Source organism: Copadichromis virginalis, linkage group LG9 (assembly GCF_057382275.1).
Source record: "Copadichromis virginalis isolate Kocher_CV1m ecotype Utaka linkage group LG9, C_Virginalis_male_GT1.1, whole genome shotgun sequence".
Taxonomy (NCBI): Eukaryota; Metazoa; Chordata; class Actinopteri; order Cichliformes; family Cichlidae; genus Copadichromis; species Copadichromis virginalis.
Window position 1 is genome coordinate 30,084,561 of NC_140626.1, and position 19,412 is coordinate 30,103,972.

At 41.1% G+C, this 19,412-nt stretch overlaps 1 protein-coding gene across 1 annotated transcript in view; it reads left to right on the forward strand.

Moving 5' to 3' along the window:
• The window catches only part of ofcc1 (orofacial cleft 1 candidate 1), a 76,784-nt gene that overhangs the window by 22,138 nt on the left and 35,234 nt on the right, over positions 1-19,412 (forward strand). Inside the window, exons 13-17 of the mRNA XM_085468694.1 lie at positions 1,226-1,374; positions 1,684-1,798; positions 2,622-2,919; positions 8,691-8,782; positions 10,597-10,742. Coding sequence (XP_085324820.1) covers positions 1,226-1,374; positions 1,684-1,798; positions 2,622-2,919; positions 8,691-8,782; positions 10,597-10,742 — 800 coding nt within the window. The remainder of the gene's footprint in view (positions 1-1,225; positions 1,375-1,683; positions 1,799-2,621; positions 2,920-8,690; positions 8,783-10,596; positions 10,743-19,412) is intronic.

The window sequence follows — 19,412 nt, forward strand, 5'->3', positions numbered from 1 at the left end:
GAGTGGGAATGCTTGAAAAGAGTTGAGAAGGGCCGAGACTCATTTTAGAGTTTTATACCGAAAAAGGAAAAAAAAAAAGATCCACATTCTAATTAAAGAGGGGAGGAGGGGAGTGGACAGGAAGAAAATTAGGAAAGATCCTTGGAGGTATATGAATTTATTCTTGTCTTTTCCACTTTTTAAATCTTTTGTCATGTGTTGTGCTTATTGCTAAAAGATCACTTTTTATCAGTTTACTGTAAACTGCACAACTGTAGCCGTTAATTTCCCCTCAGCACTTTAAAAAAAAAGTCAACCTGGATATTTATAATAGTTTAAGTAGATCCTCCATAAACAGAGGAGCAGAAAAAAACTCTGAAGCATATCAAGTCTCACAAACCTCTCACCACATACGCACATATGCCCACGTGTCTACACAAAGGCACTGCGCGCGCACGTAAATGACTATTTATGCAGGTCACATTTCTTACAGTAAATGAATAATATGAATATCCTCAATATCTATAATCTCTGATATTATTCCATAAATTTATGTCCTGAGTCAGACACTACTACCCATCATTTCACAGGTGCATACCAAAGGCTGATTTACAGGGGGGGCGGGGGGTTGAAGAGAACGGGATACAAATGATTTATGTGTTAAAACAAGTCCTCTGCATTTTCCATTACAACTAATAAAGGGATAAAATATTTCCACCCAGTGATGGATGATGTCGCACGCACCTCACTGTCAGTTCATTTTTTAAGCAAACCCACCGTTCTCTGGGTAAATAAGAATGTATGTGTTTTCCATTGACTGCTAACCACTAACAATTTTTGCTTCGCGCAAGACACCCTTGATATTATCAGTCTGATTGATGATGGCTTCTCTGAATCACAAATTCGGTAACTGTCAGCTCACGCTCTACAACAGCAAACTCGAGTTGCCCTCTTCGCAGTGTTTGATGCCGCAGTCTTTATCACGCCGACATCTCCTTTTAGGCAATTTTCTGAGCTCGATGGGTTAGAGTGGCAGTTTAGAACGATCCTAAAACAGCAGATAAGTTACGGGAGGATTCAAGTGTAGGATGTAGATTAAAAGGCAGTTAGCATGAGATACTCTGCTGTTGATGTGTCTGCATGTGTGCATGCGTTAATGCATGCGCCCTGGAGGCATGTGCGCTCAGCTGACTGAAACTGTGAGCAACTTTCTTCTTTCCTTATATTGCTCTGTATGTTTATCCAGGTCTTACCTTCCACCTGTAATATCATCCCTTCCATGGTGCTGGTTTTCCAGCTGATCACAGCACCGGGAGACAGAAGTCACGTCAGCTCTGCGTTGGCCTGGGCAGCATTTCCTGCTTGTGGGCCAAGTCTCGGTTTGGTCGAGGGCAGGTGAGTCAAAACCACTGTGATGAACAGCAAAATGATCTTCACGTGTTTCCCTCTGTCATTCTGCGAGTTTCCCCCTAACTCAGTCCAAAGACAAGTTCTTTAGCTCAAGCGTGTTAGTTTTTAGCATGTGCACCCTGCCTCTCTGCCCCCCCAGTTACCCCAGATAGGATAACTGGTAATGAAAATGGATGGCTGTAATTCATTTTCAGAGAAAATACCTGCAGTCCAAAAAAATGCAACCTGCAACTTTTATGAGTGTTTCTCATCAACATTTCTTTGTACAGTGACAGGTTTCTGTTATGTGCACAGGTTCAAAACGCCACTGGTCAGGGGCGAGCCCAGCACACAGCTGGACCAGTTTAAAAAGATTGAAGCCCTCATCTCCTCTGATCTCGACCACTGGCTGTGCAACCTGTATTTTCAGGTGTGTGTGCAATTACGAAACCCCTTGTTCACATGTTTGTTTTGATGACGCGAACCTCTCGATTATTCTATTTAAATTCGTAATTGCGTGCAGGTACAGTATGTGCGTGTTTATTTTTTGGTCTCAGTTATAAACCATGTGCTTGTGTGTGCCATTTTTTTTGTGTCTTTTTCACTCTGATCCTCTTCTTTTATTTGGAATGTTTAGGGGGCAGAACGGTGGATCTGAAAAGATGGGGGGTGGATTTTTGGATTTTCAACGATAAAAAGCTTTTACAGAGAAATTGAAAATTGGCCCCAGAGAGCAAACAAGAACCACATCTTTACCCAGCAATTCTGAAAGCATTAGAGCTGATGCATTGATTAGATTAGTAAACATCTTAATTGAATTAAAAACCAGAACAAAGCTCTCTGTCTTGGATTTGCTTCTTTATTTGTCCCTTTGACTGTGACATGTTGTTTGTATTACTGCATTATCATTACTGTTGGTACGGTTGCTTTGATTGCTGTGGGATATTTTTTTTGTATCTCTGCATATGCACAGCACAACAACAAGCACAATATTCTTGTCACATTTATAGATTTAATTGAATTGTTTTACTGCACACTTTGACAAATGCTAGTAGTTCTCTGTGCCTGCAGTTTTGAACACCTGTAATGTTATTCATACAGCAAGATGTTCTCCCACAAACAATGATGATGCAATGGAACATTATGCACATAACTACTGATTATTACAAGCTATTAATGTTCACTGAACACATATGCAGACCTCTGACACACGCAAAGCAGGCCTGTTCCTCTTCTGGTTTCTTGTGTTTTAGGTAAAGAGACTCCCACCTGGAGCATCTCGGAGACCAGAGCACTGCATCACTCTATCGATCCCCACTTCTAAACAACCTATCATTCCCCAATCTGAGGTCCACCAGAACCAGCTGCCACTCCAGCCCAAGCCCCCATCGCAGCACCAGCTCTGTCCTCAGCTCGTTCATCCCCAGTCCCAACAGCAGCCCTGTACAGACCCCAGCTGCAGAGCGGGAGATCCCTCTGTGGTACATTCTCACCGGGGGTCCCCTCTCAACCTGTCAGCTGATTCTGCTTGCTCTTCCTCATCTCTGCCAGGTAGGGCTCCGATGTTACAACTCCCAACTATGCCACAGTGTGGAGAAAATGTCACCCTAATGTCACCAACACTGGGAAAAGAAGAATGACAGGCCTCCCTTACAGCAAAGCTCCACTGAGGTGAATGTGCTTGAGGGTAGGGTTTGGTAGGGGAATGCTTGACAGACAGACATTATATTTGTTTTCTCAGTTAGATTATGTGTAAAATATATAGACTCTAATGTTAGTGTTAGCATAGGCAAAGTATCGTGCACAACATTAGCAGAACCTGATAGTTGACAGACATTTAGATAAATAAAACCACCACTTCAGCAAGCAAACAAAAACCTGGCATGTAAAGTGCTGGTTAAATAAGTCCAATCAAGCTAGCTATCGGTGAACAGTGGTTAGCCTAGCTGCCATGATTAGCACAACAAAGGTTTTGGAATTTATAACCACATTTTCTTCTTTATATTCTGTGTCCAGCTGAGCCAAACCAAACATTTTACATGCTTACATGACCTGGAAGACACACATTGCTGTGTTTTGCGGTCTGGCTTTGGTTCACTGTGGATGACTAACTTATAATTACCGAGTTCGAGCTATAAAAAGAGCTATATAGTAATTTTCTGCCAGTTGACTGAAATTCCTTCTTTAAGTTCAATACATAGTAGGTGCTTACATGCTGCAATGCATTTCTGATTACCATCTTAACTTCATCTGCCTTTTTATCCACAACTCACCATTTCAATAACATCCGGTTAGCTTTATTTTATATGATTTCTCCTTAGGAAGATAAGATATAAAACAGATGATGAAATTTTAGATTTAGTTATGAGACTTCATCTTGGTTCAGTCTTTACTGTTGCTTCAAGTCAAGGAGAGGCTTTTAGAGTTCGTGTGTTCCCTTATGTATGTGTGACCTCTTCCTGTGTCCTGTAGTTACTTCTTTAAATCTTAACACAAGCAAATCATGTTTAAGTGAGGGATGGGCGCTCCTTTGCTTCCCTTTTACAGCATGCAGAGATAATATCCTGTGTCATACAACGTAGGTATTAAGGTATCCTTTAGCTACGTAGGAGAAATGTTTTTTTTATGGTTTCCTTGCTTATGTGGTGGTCCAACCCAGGTATATTAGTAGAGGGCCCGGGTTAATATAGTTTTTGCTTCATTTCATTACTGAAATGGAGTGAAGTGATATAAGTATGAATCTTACAATGTCCAAAGTTTGAGCTAAGCGATAAAAATGCTGAAATCACATATTTAATCATAACCACATTTAATTGGGGCTAATGATTTTGTTGATAATAATAATGATAATATTAGAGTCCATCTCCTTATTTTAAAAACATACTAGTTTTAGTCATCTAGCATTCTGGCCATTGCCACAAATCAAGTGCAGACTCATTTGGTATTGATCCTCAACAAAGACGACCGGCTAGCTTCTTTGTTATTAATACACTGGCCTTTTTTTCCTTTTCTCGCTTTCTTTCTTTCTATTTTTTTGCACGCACAGCTCATCTTTATTTAACAGTCCTCAAAAGTTTCTGGGGTGCTCTGCTTTAAACATCACACAGGCTTTTTAATTACAAATGAGTTGTGACAGGTCTGCTGGGTAGCACCCTGGCCCATTTTAAACGTGATGCCGGCTGACAGCTTGGCAGTGTTCTCCCAGCACTGAAACATGTGGAAGAAATTGGTCTTTTACATTTCACAGCTTGTCGCTTCCTCCGCTGGCTGACCTGTGACCCCCCACAGAGATCCTAACGCCCACAAGGGAAGTGTCCCCAACGAACTGACTGCCTTTCCAGAGAGAAAGAAAGAGAGCGAGGGAGGGAGAGGAGCACTCACTATGGGAGATTTATGTTCTGCCACACAAGGCAAAAGGTACCAGGTCTCTTCACCGCACACGGCTTCAAACTCTGGCTTGCACGCAGGCAGAGATGTCAACACACACGCACTCGCGCGCACGCACATTCTCACAGGTGAGGAGGTTGCTTGGGAAGTGAACCCAATCCGCAAGTGAAATAACGGATCAAAAGGTGTCCTGCACAACACCTCATCTGCGCCGTTCCCTAAGCCGACCTGACGTTTGTGCCTCATTTGCATACAGATCCGTTCATGTTGCATTACCTCTGGAGCGAATTATGGTGTTCAGATGGGGTGATACGTCAAGGTTGAATGGAGCGATTGGATGGACAACTTTAACCTAGCCAAAAATGGAAATCCAATTTAGCCAGGAAAAGAGGATCGAATTACCCCCCTACCCCACCTCCTTCTCAGTTTTTAGTCAAGTCTGAGGGTTTTCAGACATTTCTTTCCTATTTCATGCCTCCCTGTTTCTGATGTCTTCTGCGTGGAGCTCACTTTCTCTCTGCATGTAACGCCTAGATTTTCCTCATTACCCATTTGTCTCTGAGTCAGGACAAGTATATGGAGATCTCTTGTCATTGCGATAATCTGCACAGTGCAGAGCTTGACAGTGAGACTTGAAGATTGCATTCCTCGGGCCTTAAGTTAATTAATCCCCACAGAAGAAACACAGCGTTGGTGAGGTGTCTATACGGAACGAAACCTGACATCCCAAACCAAGATTATAACTCTGACGAGTTTCAATCAAAACAATTTTATGTGGGCATTAATGTGTTTCTGTTTCATATTATTATTATTAGCTATCGGATGGTAGTAATCTGATTTACGTCAGTTGACTTGTCCAAGCAGAACGGAGTGTATTTGGCTTTTTACCGCAGTGATCGGCTGGAGGCACAATGGGTTAAGTGACCTTTCGCATTAACTGAATGATCCAGTTAGTATGGGTTTACTTGAACCCAAATGACTAATTAGATTAGCATCTTGTTTCATGATAGCCTTTAGTGGATCACTGTGAGCATGCAGATGAGTCTGCTGTAACTATGACACTGCTTCCTTTTTTTTCTCTCGTTTTTTGAACTCATTTATTTATTTTATCCCACAAAGGCATCTTAACATCCATCCCCTTGAGCATAGATGGTGATTTCGAGGATTCCTCATCTCATCTCTCTTTTGGAGCATTGCCCTTTACTTTCAGGATGTTTTTTCCCCCCTCCAGGCCACTCCCAGTCATCAGCATTTCAAACCGCGATGTTACATCATAAACTCTCAATCAGCCGCATGCCACTTCCTGATGATTAATTCGACAACGTTAATGTCCAACTTCCAAATGTATGCAGAAACACACATTTAAAGCTTTACTTTAGTATAAGCAGACTGCATGGGACAAACACAATGGAAGGTGAATTCCCAGAAAAGTGAAGGCTGTGTTTGATTCAGCAGGTGCGATGTAGACAGATTTAACCTGCAAGACCTACAGAATTTACCGGTAACTCCTGATATAATGGCACATAACTATTTAGACATTAGTATGCACTGCAGTGTTTGATAGTCATTAAAATGCAATGGATTACAAGAAAGAAAGAAAAAAAACTTGAGTGAAGCAACAATAAATCTGCACCGTATCATAGCAACCTCAACATGAGAGCCTGACAGACTCAAGGGTAATCCGTGAGTTGCTAACCTTCGATTCCTCTGTAAATTTGGACCAGTCATCAGGCAATTAAGGGCCTAGGTGAACAAGAACTGCCATCTCAGTCTGGTTCCATCTCACCAGTAACACAGTGATGGGGTCTCGACGGTGTTACAGGCCTCGGGCTTTTCTCTTTACTTGGCCTGTTTTTGTGTGTAAGCAAGAAAGAAAAGAGGCGCGTTGAGTTATGCGTTTTGTGAGGTAGACTCTTACATTTCTACCCTGGAAAATGTTTGTCCATATATGCAAGTTTCTACATATTAATATCTTTGCCTTTTTGTGTGTGGGTGCATCAATACAGAGTGTGTGTGCGTGTGTGTGTGTGTGTGCAGTGGATGAGTATGTGTTCTGGTCTTATAGCTCAGAGCACAGGGGGGAAAACAAGGAGTTTGTTGTTGGCCTTGGGTGCCCAGGGAGGCTGGAGTTGTGGCAGCTCTAGCACTCTGAGTTCATGGACGTAGCCTTTAGCTGTCAGAGCTGTCGATGCTGCCTCCGCACTGATTCTCGTTCCATAGCGTCTGAGCGTAAGCAAGTGGGGCCTAGTGTAATAAGTTCGTGTTTGTGTGTGTGTGATAGTACAGTCTCTGAAAAGATCCTAATCCACGGTGGTCCAAGTCTGTGAGTTTATGTGGTTGATGCTTCAGCTAATAGAGTATGAGGGGTGTGTGTATTTGTGTGTGAGAGCATTGCATTGTTCTGACTCAGACTGTCTGCACATGAGCACAGACGTAGTGCTCATGTGCAACATTAAAAAGACTTCTGTCCAATGTAAACTAAAGTCAGCAGTGTCGCTGTGTGCTATTTAATCCGACTATGCTTTTTAAAACAAGGTAGGGTAACATCCTATAGTTTACAAAAAGATTCTTTGATTTTTTGACACTTGAAGACCTGTACTTTTTTATACTCTTTATACTAAGACACACCAATTTGACACAACTTTAAAATCACTTGTCTAATATTGTGCAAGTTCTTTTCATGCCACCAAACCAGTTCTAACCAGTAAAAACTGGCACAGAGGATGTCTGAAAGTGTCCCATGGTGTTTAGATCCTTTAGTTCCTGTGGTTTGCAGGGGTGGAGTCTCTGTGCATACTGTGAATGCTCGATTGGATTGGTAACAAGGGAGTTTGAAAGACCAGGTATATTTCTCAGGCTCTTATTCTCCTTGTTTGAGTCATTACTGAGCACTTTTTGGCTTAGAGTCTTCTGGAGGGGGTCACTGAAACCAGAAAGGGCCTGGCCTGCAGTGACTAACAAGAAAGAGAGCAAAACATTGCATTTAACAAAGTGGTCAGTTCTAGTCACCTGCTGTTTTAATCTTGTGGCTGGCAAGTGTGTTTATCCCAAGCCCTGATGTGACCACACAACTGAGTACACGGTTATGTAACGTCTTTATAATGTAGAAATAAAAATTTTATCCTGAGAATAGAATAACTATAACACCAGGGCAAATGTTTACCAGCAAAGGGGTGGTAATTAAAAACTACATCAGTGTGAAATCTGATTTCAGACTCTGTGAAAAATAGAGGTGAGCAGAATCTTCCTGCCATTTAAATGCAGTAAAAATTTAGCTGTCAGGAGGATTTCTGATGTGTGGCTAATATTTAAGTTATTATTACTGATATATTTAATCCCACAGCAGGAGAAAAATTATATCATTGCTGAGGCTTCCATATGTATTATATAGATGTGATTGGTTCCACGGGGGGAAAAAAAAGTTTCACATAGTGAGATTTTTACATGTATCAAGCTAAGGTTTACTTAATTGCAACCTCCAGGCAAAGCAGGAACCCTTTTTTAAATTCTGTGAATGTTAATATGCTAAATAATGCAGATCTTCGACTCTTCAAGCATGAGACACACATCTGGCGGCTTACCATTTAAATTACAGCAAGAAAAAAAATGCGAGACAGAAAAAGAGAAAAAGAAATGGAGGATGAAAAACACTTCAGAAGAAGGGAAATGATGGGAAAATGTGTGAAAATGTATCATAACCAAAATTTAATTTATTTTTTGATTTTTCATCATTTGTAATTGCATATATATCCATATCTATATATCTTACTGTATCTCCCTATATATTTTTTCTTCCCCTTTTTTTATTATATGTGTATTAATATTACTCAGGCCTGAAATTATAATGATAAAGTGTGGTATGCAAGAGAAAACAACCTTAAATATTCTTTTCCTCTTTACACTTACTGCACATTATTTCTCTTTTGGGCGTGCAGGCAAGAATTTCTCATCAGGAGCCATTTCTGGAAGCACCGGAGAGAAGAGTGATCCATGCAGGGAGAAAGCAGAGGGTGGGAATCACTACAAGGTAACACTGTGATTTAAGGGGAAGTGTTCCCACCCTTAAAATGAGCACCCTTTCTGCTTTCCCCTTCCATTCCCTCCCTTTCCTTCCCGCCCCTCTCTGCGGCCTTGCGCGCACCTCCCCGGCTTATTATCTGAGATTTGTCAAAATACATTTCACACTAACAGGTATTTTTCAGCCTTCAAAGCCAGTTTTGATCTGCTTGACAAGCCAAAGCAGCTCAAATTGTGTGAAATCAGCAACGCTAGCCAGGCCTCGCCTTTTTTTCTTCTTCTCCAAACCGTTCTAAACACGCCTCTTCCTGGGCTACAGACGACTTAAGCTAAATTAATCAAAGCCTGCGTGTTACCTGCCATACTTTGAAGTGGTAATTGCAAAATTACTCCATGTGCTGATCTGGCATTGCTGCCTCCCGGTCCGCCCCTTCCATTGTGCCTCTGCTGCGGCCTTTTGTTGTTGTGATGTTATTGTTGAGGTAGTTAGACGCCTATGAACAACATCAAGCCTCCTTCTCTCAAACACATATACCCACCACCCTTTCTTGCCCGTCTTTATTCCTACTAACCTCCTCCTGCTGATGTACAAGAGGCTCTTTGGACCACCATTAATCAGGGATGACCTGTTAAATAAATGAGTTTGTTGATATGAGGTTTTATATCTCTGCAGCCTCTGCAGACCATGTTTTTCCTTCCCCTCTTGGCCTATCTTTAAAACCTTGCTAACTCTGTCAAATGTCTTGGTTGGAACCCAGTTGTCTAATGATTAAGTGGAGTGATCTCCAACCTGCCCCAGCCTGGAAGCGCTAGGGATCAGATTTCAGCCCTTCAACCTGCAGTGCAGGCCTAATTAAAATGAATTTTCTCCAGGCGACCACTTTGCCCACAGGGCAGGAATTCAGCTATATACGGAATCCACTCTTAAGGTATTGCATTAAATTTATTGTGTGGAGACACTGGAGAACATTGTGGTATATCTCCTGCATTCCCCCCCCCCCCCCCCCCCCCCCCCCCCCCCCCCCCCGTCTCTCTGCCTTTTTCTCTCACTCTTTTCCACCTTTTTATTGTGATCATCACTCTGGAATCCAAGCTTGCTTTGGCAAAGATTGCCCTATGAAAACGGATGGAGCTTTTATGGGACTCTGCCCATTTACTACTTCCTGGGCCTAGTTTATCTCAGAGGGAGAGACAGAGAGGGATGGAGGAAAGGGAAGATGAAGAAAAAAATAAAAAATAAAACGGAGAGAGGTAGAGTCAGAAAGGGGTGGAAAAAAGAGACAGCTTGCTTATTCCAAACTGTGGGTCTCATTAACATACATCAGTGTGTATTTCACAACTTCAAGCAGAAAGGCACTAAGCCCACCCAAGGGCAACACAGGCAGGGCTGACACGGCCAGGGAAAGCAAGCCGTTAACATGTTGGCGGCTTAACAAATAATATCTGCTCCCAAGTACCTTAGTGAAAAATTTAAAACCCCACTTCCTAACTCCATTTGACTGTGTTTATGACGATGACAGTAAACGACTTGTGTGGAAAAAAACAGTGCCAGCTGCTCAAATATCACATATTTAACGCCACCATCACTGTACGCATGTTTCCCAAATGAACTCAAGTTGAAGGATGGCATGCCGTATGCGATTTTGCCGTCATTCTTGTCTCGTGTCAATTGAGGCGCGGGTGAGATATAGGAGAGGCTCCAAAGCGCCACGCACACTGTCACTGTCACCGTGTGCATCCCCCAAGATAAATTCAGAGGCCTGTTTCCTGCTTTGATTACAAATGACATCCGCATGTGTTCTCCCCGATTTCTGCTCCTCACAGAAGAAGCCAATCAAGAAGACAAATAGCTGTGGCCCCAGCATGAGCGGCAGAAGTGCACCGCCTCGGCAGGCAGACAAACAGAAGATGCAGCCTTCAATGGAGAACCTCTCCGCGGAGGAGATGGAGGAGTATACATTCTCCCTACAGTAAGTCTCACCACTCATTATCCCGGCTCAGCCTTGCAAAATTCAAATGTGTGGGGGAAAGAAAAGAAAAAAAAGCAAAAGAAAGAAAAACGTGGGTGACAAGTGGTTTCTGTGCCTCACAGACGCTGAAATGTACAGCATCAACCAGACAGACTCTGACAACAAGACGTGCCTAGAACACCTCCTTAACAGATATAGATAAAGTAGTCGAGTGTCTTTCGAGGGAAATCCAAATGAGTTTGTATGTGGTATAGCTTAAATCGCATATAACTCAATTTTAATTTCCCAACATAAACAAGGCACACTCAAAGCAATTTCCAGAGCCTGGTGGCCTCATCTGTCCCGAAGGAAAGGAAAGTACTCCATAAGAATTTGGTGAGGAATCACAGAAATTCAGCTGCCCACAATACTATCATTTTTATATTTGATACTTTCAGAAGTCACAAGTCCTCTTTTGTCTGTTAATTAAATCTGTACTTGCCTACATTTGACTTAGATCTCAAGACTGCACAATCAACAGTCAGTGTTTCTTTGTGCTTTGCTTTTCAGGACAAAATAATCAGTCGTATTTCAGCTAATTTGCTTTGTGACAGTGTCGCATTTAAAGCCAAACCAAACGCTGCTCAAGCTACAACAATAATGTCCCCGTGAATTTTTGTTGTTGTTGTCTCCCAGTCCTCTGCAAAAATGCGTGGAAATTACGTTTCATCTTTATTGTGGCTCACAGCATTTGATTTTAATGAGAAAACAAGAATGTATGAAATACAAACAGAGCGCCGAATTTCAAACACCTCGGCCAAATTTGCTAAAAGCATCCAGGTAGCACCCGCATGCCCATGGAGCATCAAAACAGACTGAGAGCAAAATTGCTTATTTCAACAAGAAAAGTCTCAGGTATTTGTTTTTATTTGAATGTCAACTAAATTGAGGGGAGGAGATTACCATTACTGCACTGGGGGGGGAGAGTAAAGACAGCGAGAGAGTCTACTGTATGTATGTGCAAGAGAGACATAAAGCGAGCGCTCCCTGGAGATTTAAAAGTACCCATGTTTCCTCATTTCTGGGAGTTTGTAATTTATAGCTGCTGGTCACATATTAAACAAGATCAGAGACTACTCCCTGACATCTTCTGAACATACTGAGGGAATTCAAATGATTACCAGCGTATCCTGCCAACAAATGACGACATAGAGACTATCTTGAGGGAAAGTGAATACAAAAAAAAAAAAAAAATGAACACAGAGCCCGGGCAGACTGCGCACAAAGGGACACAATTAAATGGTTTTCACGATTATTCATAGTGCCGCTTTTTACCTCTGAGCAGTTGCTGGGTTCGGTGAGATGAGACATTTCTGTCAGTTATAGGTACGGATTGTATTGAGTTGGAGACTTGGCTGTTCCCTGATGCCCTGTGAAGGTGCTGCTGCTATTGATTTCATCTTTACAAGCACACACATTACAGTATCTTTGAGCTAAAGGCTGATAATTTTATTTTATTTTTTTGCCCTCACCTAATCAGACTATTAGAAAGATACAGTGGCAGTGCTGGCTTTCACAGTGACGTTAAAGACGCAGCAGTCTCTCATCTGTCTCTCCCGCTGTGTTGTTTGACTTATTCTGGGTTTGTCTACATTACCTGAGGACTGACAGAGATGCCGACAAAAGGGATTATTTACAGATATTTTTTTATTTATTTTGCCTTAATGATGTCATCTCGCCCCGCGTCGTCTTTTGGCATTTTGGGAGCTCGGGTTTTTATCTCTGTGTCTGTGTTTATGTGCATCTGTAGACGAATGTGAGAGACAGAGGGTGTGTACAGTATTTTTTGACTATGCAAGCGAGTAGAGTATGCACACACACACACACACACTTGCCTGTATATTCTTGTATTTTAACTGAGGAAAGGAATCATACTGAAGTGATTGAGGGATATTACTGCCATCTATTGAGCCACAAGAGACTGAGCTCATTGAGATTTTTATAAGGCATCCTGACACAAACGTGCAAATCAGATGCTCATGCATTATTAAGCAAAGACTTTGAAACAGTAAGATTCAGTTCAGACAGTCGGAGAATCACACGAGCGGTTTAACATAGTGCATTCATTTATGTGTCGCAGTCAGGAGCACTTTATTCATCAAGTAAAATAAATGCAGCGCGATGAATTGGAATGAAGTGGGCTAATGTCTTAAAGAGATCTGCAGTATGTATGGGACCTGTATACAAGTGCTTAGACTGTGTGTGCGTTACAGGTGGGACTGTAAATTAAATTAAAAATTTTTTTTTTTAAATGTATCAACTACATAAAAACATAATACTGATACAAGTAGAACCAAGTCGACACGAATGAAAACTACTAGAGGCTTTATGTAAAAGTTTTTTTTATTCCAAATGGTGACAACGTCATCTACTTTGACAGAAATACTGCAAAGTACATCTTTTGGGAGGAGATGTTTCCAATGGATATGATTGTTTATATATTATAGTACACACATGTATATTTTTTATTTAAAGTCTTTGTTTCATTGGGTGAGGATCAGGCTTTCTTGTGTAATTGTTTTCACATTTCCACGCTGGTGATCTAAAAAGGCATAGAAATAAAATAAAAAAATAATGAAGTCGAAAATCAAAGAAAACACTATGCTATGCACTTTTTTTAAAAAACTGCAGGTATTGACAATTGCAAATTAGTTCTGGGCAAATGAAAAAGTCTGAAAACATGTCAGGAATGATCTTTTTGTCAAGCGTTACTGTGCCGCTGATATCTGTTTGAACACGCTTGAAAGACTCCAGCCGACCCTCCAGTTTATTTGATGTCTACAAGTGTAATTTTCAATACTCCTCTTTTTTTCTCACAGAATAGCACTGAGCTAAATCAAAGCACCTGATTCAATATGGCTGTTGTAATTCGATCGGGCCAATTTAATGCTTTTGGTCGAGGATAAACATGCTGAATTAATTTTACACTTTAAAGACTACTTTACATTTTGTGTACTCAGCACGGTGATGAGATACTAATGGTAGCTCACATTCGACTTGTGCAAACCTCATCATGTGTGATATTGACGAATTATTACTAATAATAATAATTACTATTAGTTGTTATCTGATAATATATACCCTCTTCCTATGTAGTGTACCACATACTTACATGATTATTATCAAATTGCTATAGTGTCGTATTATACCTCATCAATGTCACCCAACTGTTTTTTTTTCCTACTCTCGTTTTGAGGAGAGAAACCTGTTTTAATCAAAGTCATTCTCATATAGCAATTAGATCTAATTAGTCCAATTATCAAGATTCTAATTACACTGAAATATATCCCCTAAATCTCATATCAATTATAGTATGTGTGACTCGTCCTGATCGGGAAACATGAAGAGCGACAGTGAAGACAAAGCTGTGTTGAAGGTAGCAGAGAGCGTTTTCATTCTCTGGAGGACAACTGGCTGCAGAACTGTCCCCATCTGTCCCCAAAGCTTTTATTACAAAATGCTGTTTGGTCATCTGGGGATAAATGTCGCTTAACCTTTATCTAGTTGTTTCAAAATCTGAACTATTTTGCTGCTAATTATGATGCCATGATTAGTTACATGCTTGTTTGTCGTCTCAGTTAGATAAGTTGAATGAATAATAATAAATACAGTTTCAGCTGTTATTGCTGCAGCTATTAAACACCACCGTTAAGTCTGGACTCAAGGAAGGAAGAAGCCACTGCGGTGACAGTGAACTAGATTAAAGTTAGGTTGAACTTTTGGTAGCACAGTAGCTCATATGCTAATAAGTCTCAAACAGGTACACAAATCCACACACACACACGAAATCAGGAGCAGACCTTGATTGTGTAGCACAGTATGTTGCTATAGTGGTGGAGTGTTATACTGTAGGTGCACTGGAAAACACACACGCACACACACACACACACACACACACACACACACACACACACACGCACACACACACACACACGCACAGCCTGCTCTTGCTGTGGAGTCAGAGGGAACACACTGACCTAATTTCCCCCAGTTAACTCGCCTCGTTGGGGACCAACGTTCCTCTCCACCCGTTTCCCCCAACCGAGCCTATAGGAGCGTCCCTGATGTGTATCTCTGTGTCTCTATCATTCTGTGCCCTCCATCTGTTTGAGCATGTTTCCTCGCTCAAATATAAGATTCCAAGTTAAGTGTTATTCTATTTTACGTGTTTATAACAAGGGTAACGTGCAACCCCGCAGTGCCGCACGCCTGGGAAAGACCAGCAACTGTCGTGGAGAGAAAGAAAGCCGAGCCTGAAGTTGTGTACAGAAAAAAGGCAGAAAAACACCTGAAATAACACCCAGTTTCAGGCTGTCAATCCTCTGCAAACTGCAGCTACGAATCACAACTCTGTGCAAGGGTCAATAAATTCTGATGTAATACTGGTAGGATAAGTGGGTGGAGACATGGTGGTGCTAGTCACCCCTCTCTAGCGCTTTCCAGGGCTCTTTCCTGTACTGAGAGGGCAGGGAAGTGTCTGCGCTTCTGCATGCCCAAGTACCTGCTTGCATGTGTGAAAGAGTGGCCCCTGGCTACCACGGCCCGAGTGCACATGTTAGGGGTTTTTTTAGTGGCCAGACGTGCCCTGGGTCACTTTCAGATCTCACAGACACATACTCGCAAAATCAACATGCCGCTTCCTTTATGGAAATCAGAGCTGTCACATCCTTGACAGACTAACACTGCAATATGATTGGTTAATTCACACTGATGGTGTGCATCAGTGGGCGCATACTGCGGTCCCATTGGTGGTCTGGGTCAAATGAATGCGCTTCACACTGACACGTGGGAAAGAGGGGAGGTGTCAGATACTGAAAAGTGGCAGGAGCTATATGTAAGAATATATGAGTAATCGCATATGATTTGTGCATGAGGCCTTTGTGTGCACTTGAAAAAATAGAGCTAAGCCAGAGATGGCACTTAACTTACGCTCTTCCTTTTTTCTTTTATATCTGTAATCACTAGTTCCCCAGCGTTATATAAACACATAACTCTTCCAGAAATTACAAGTTTTACATGCAGCTATGTAACAGCCAATGCACTGTAGCACAAACATGCACTAATGGACTGTGTCCTGTGCAAATAAATGTGAACTCTTAGGAAAATATTACTGACAGGCAGCTCTGATACTATAACTGACAAGCTCTCTGGATGCCGATGTAATCAGAAGTTGCAGTTGCCTACTGCAGCATTTGTATATATATATATATGCATGATGTCATCTGCACACGTTTTAGCTATTATTATCAGCAATAAACAAAGGTGGAGCAGGCCTGACAGGCATTTACCTTCTTCTTATATTTGCTTGGAGACAGTTACAGTTATAGTATCTATAAAAAAAACATGATCTTTGTTAATCCATATTTGTGTTGAGGCTGGATTCCTTTGAATGAAGCATTTGAATCAATAACAAAACATTACATCATTGAACATACTTGGCCCCCATTAGTGGTAATGTATTGTAACAAAGCCTGGGATTGGAAAAAAAGTGGTTTGAGAGTTACAGACTCCTACTCCAAAAGGCATTTCAGGCCACGTCTTCAAGTCAAACATCATCTTTGCTTTTTGTCTTTAGCACTCACTTAATTGATCTCTGCGTACCCGCACAGTTAGACTCTATAGCTCTTTATTATTTCCTTTCTTCCTCTCCCTCCCTCCTGTTAATTCCATCTTTATCTCACTTCTCTGCCTCTCATTTTCTCCATCTTTCCCTCTCCATCCTGTCTCTATCTCTCTGGTGACAATGTCCTGCAGTTATGAAGCAAGGTCAAAAAAGTGAAATCCATTTAAATACTGATGCAACTCTCTGGAGGGCCATACATACATTCTGCAGCACCCGTCCCTGTACACCTCACACAGATTGCTGAATGGATGGATGTGGAACATTTATTTGTTCTGCATTTATCGCTTATTGTGTTGCACATCCACTGGCACCCATATCTGTATTTTCTCAGCGCCCCCCAAAAATCTAGAGAGAGAGCGAGAAAACAACAACCTGTTCTTCATTGTTGAGCACAAGGGTGGTGGTAGTTGCACCATTTGTGTGTGTGTGTGTGTGTGTGTGTGTGTGTGTGTGTGTGTGTGTGTGTGTGTGTGTGTGTGTGTGTGTGTGTGTGAGAGTGTGTGTGTGTAGCACTCGCAAAGTCAGTATGTGTTTGTCCATCCCAGGTGCATCTGCATTTGAAATGTTTCCACCCTACTTTATGGTGCACCAAGGGACCTGCCATTTCCATTTTTAATTCCCTCTCGTGCTAAGTCAGGCACTCCATAAAAACGCCACATGTTGCTCAGCAATGAAACAGCTACCTCATTTATGCATCTAAACTATTCCAATGTGTGCGAGGAGGCCAAAATGTTTTTGCAGGAGGAGTTTAGGCAATGCAAGAGTCAAGTTGCTAAATTATGGCTCATGATCTAAGACTAGTTTATCCACAAATATGAGATATGAGACGGTTACATGGTTTGACTTGTAGAGCTGTTGTTATACCTCTCATCTATGAATGTATCATAGATATTTTTACTTTTTAAAATTCTGTTCTCCATAACTTCTGTTTAATTGCAAGTAATTGGCTTGATTTTTAATTCTGATGTGTACAGGTTTTATTACATGGCAATTGACTCCAAATACCTGCCACTGTGCTCCAGTTTTGTCAATGGAGCTCGTTTAGGGTATGTATATACTCTTTGGCAGATTTGCAAAATAAATAAATAAATAAATGTGCTTATAAAACCTCAACATGTTAAGGTAGTTTCACTTGGAAAAAAATAAAGCAAAGAAAAAAAAACAAATGAGAGGAGGGAGTACGAGAGAAAGAGTGAGCACAAAGTTGTATCCGATGCATTTTTTTTTCATGCTTTCTGATTCTTTTTTTTCCTTGTATAAATAAAAGTTCTCACAAGATGATATAAAATGACTCAATTATCTAAAAGCCTTACAGGCACAGAGAGATGCTCTGTCCAAGTTGTTATTGTGCACACACACATACACGTTCGAGGTGCTTTGGAAAATGATACCAGCTTAGAAACCAATAATTATCATTTAATACATCTTGTGGGAGCGTGTTTCTTTATGGTTTCCACTTTGTAAGCTTCGTGCATTATATTTGGCCCACCTGTGCAAAGCACTGCTTCAGCGCCAGAACTGCAATAAACATCTGTACTTCTGCATGAATAAAATTTAAAAATAAATACGTTTGTTCACATAATTGAAATGCATACACGTGAATTTTATTTACACAAACTTCTGAAACTTATTTGGCAGTTTTAGTTAATAATTCTTTATTGTGATTTTTTTGCACTCGCATTATAGATCTCCTACAGAACTAAAGAAACCACTTGCATGAAATGCAAAACAGCTTCAAGAACTTTTCAAGCTTTTCAGGATCACTTGCATTAGAGTCAAATGTCAAAATAATTATTAGTATTCAAATATAACTGATAACATCCACTTCTTTGGTTTCCAGGGACAAAAGGCAAAAAAAAAGTGTTAAATGAAAAGCAAGACATAAGAAGCTGGAGCAGTGATGGCTTTGGCAGCGATTCAATTGAAACAAGTAATAATCTGCTGGGGACCCGTTTTTGTGGAGTATCCAGCTGTGGGAGGCCAGGGAGTGCCTTGGTGTGTCTACTTTGTGTGTAACAGTGATTATGCAGGTGGCATGCCAGGCTAAATTAGTTAGTCTAAAGAAGCCAAAGCGCTCCCAACTACTTTTGGGTGCCAACAACTTGTAAAATGTAACAATGTTCTGACAAAATGATAGATATCTCATGCCCGGAGTGAGCAATGGCTGGTTAACATTACACAAGTATGTTTCAAAACATTGAAACAAAAAGGCCATTTAGTTTAACATCTAAAGCAAAAGAGGATTTATTACTTTTATTATTCATTTTGTTTATCATATTGTGTTTGTTTTGTTGTAATTTAAGACAGTGATGCTGGATGCTGTTGCTGGGCTGACTGACTGACTAAAGTGATATAGGTGTTTAGTCTCGCAGCTTTGGGTGTGATGCCTGTGGTATGTTTTGATTCAGCTTTGTGGACTCTAGTAGCTTAGGTCTTCCCCTCTACATGCCCCATCATAACTATCTACACTGACAGCATACTGATGCACATATACAATGCCAATCAAATTTGTGAAAGACCACTTAAAGCACAAGTTTTATTCTGGACGCTCTCACCACTTTTAAATACACAGTTATCCCCTCACTAATTGTTCTCTGAGTTACTTGCTCTCTCTTTTCTTGGCTGATAGACAGCGTTCTTTGTTTTATTCCAGTTAAACGCATTTTGCCACTACCTGTGTCTGCAACCGTCATTAGCCAGCAATGCCTCTAAGCTCTCGATGTATCACATGGGTACTGCAAACACAGGTGACAAGGCTGACATGATGACCTATAAGTTTCTTTCAGATTACCAAAAACCTTTCACCACGTTCCAAGCCCTAGCAACGCCTTAGACCTGATTGTGTAACGCACGTAGGACAGATGACAGATACACTCCTAATTCAAAACAAATGCATTATCAGCGTTCCTCAGAAATGAAATATAAACAAAGATGTGGTATCTTGAGTCCTATCTCTTGACAGAGATAATCACACTTCCATAATCACCACAACACTTATGCATCTGGGC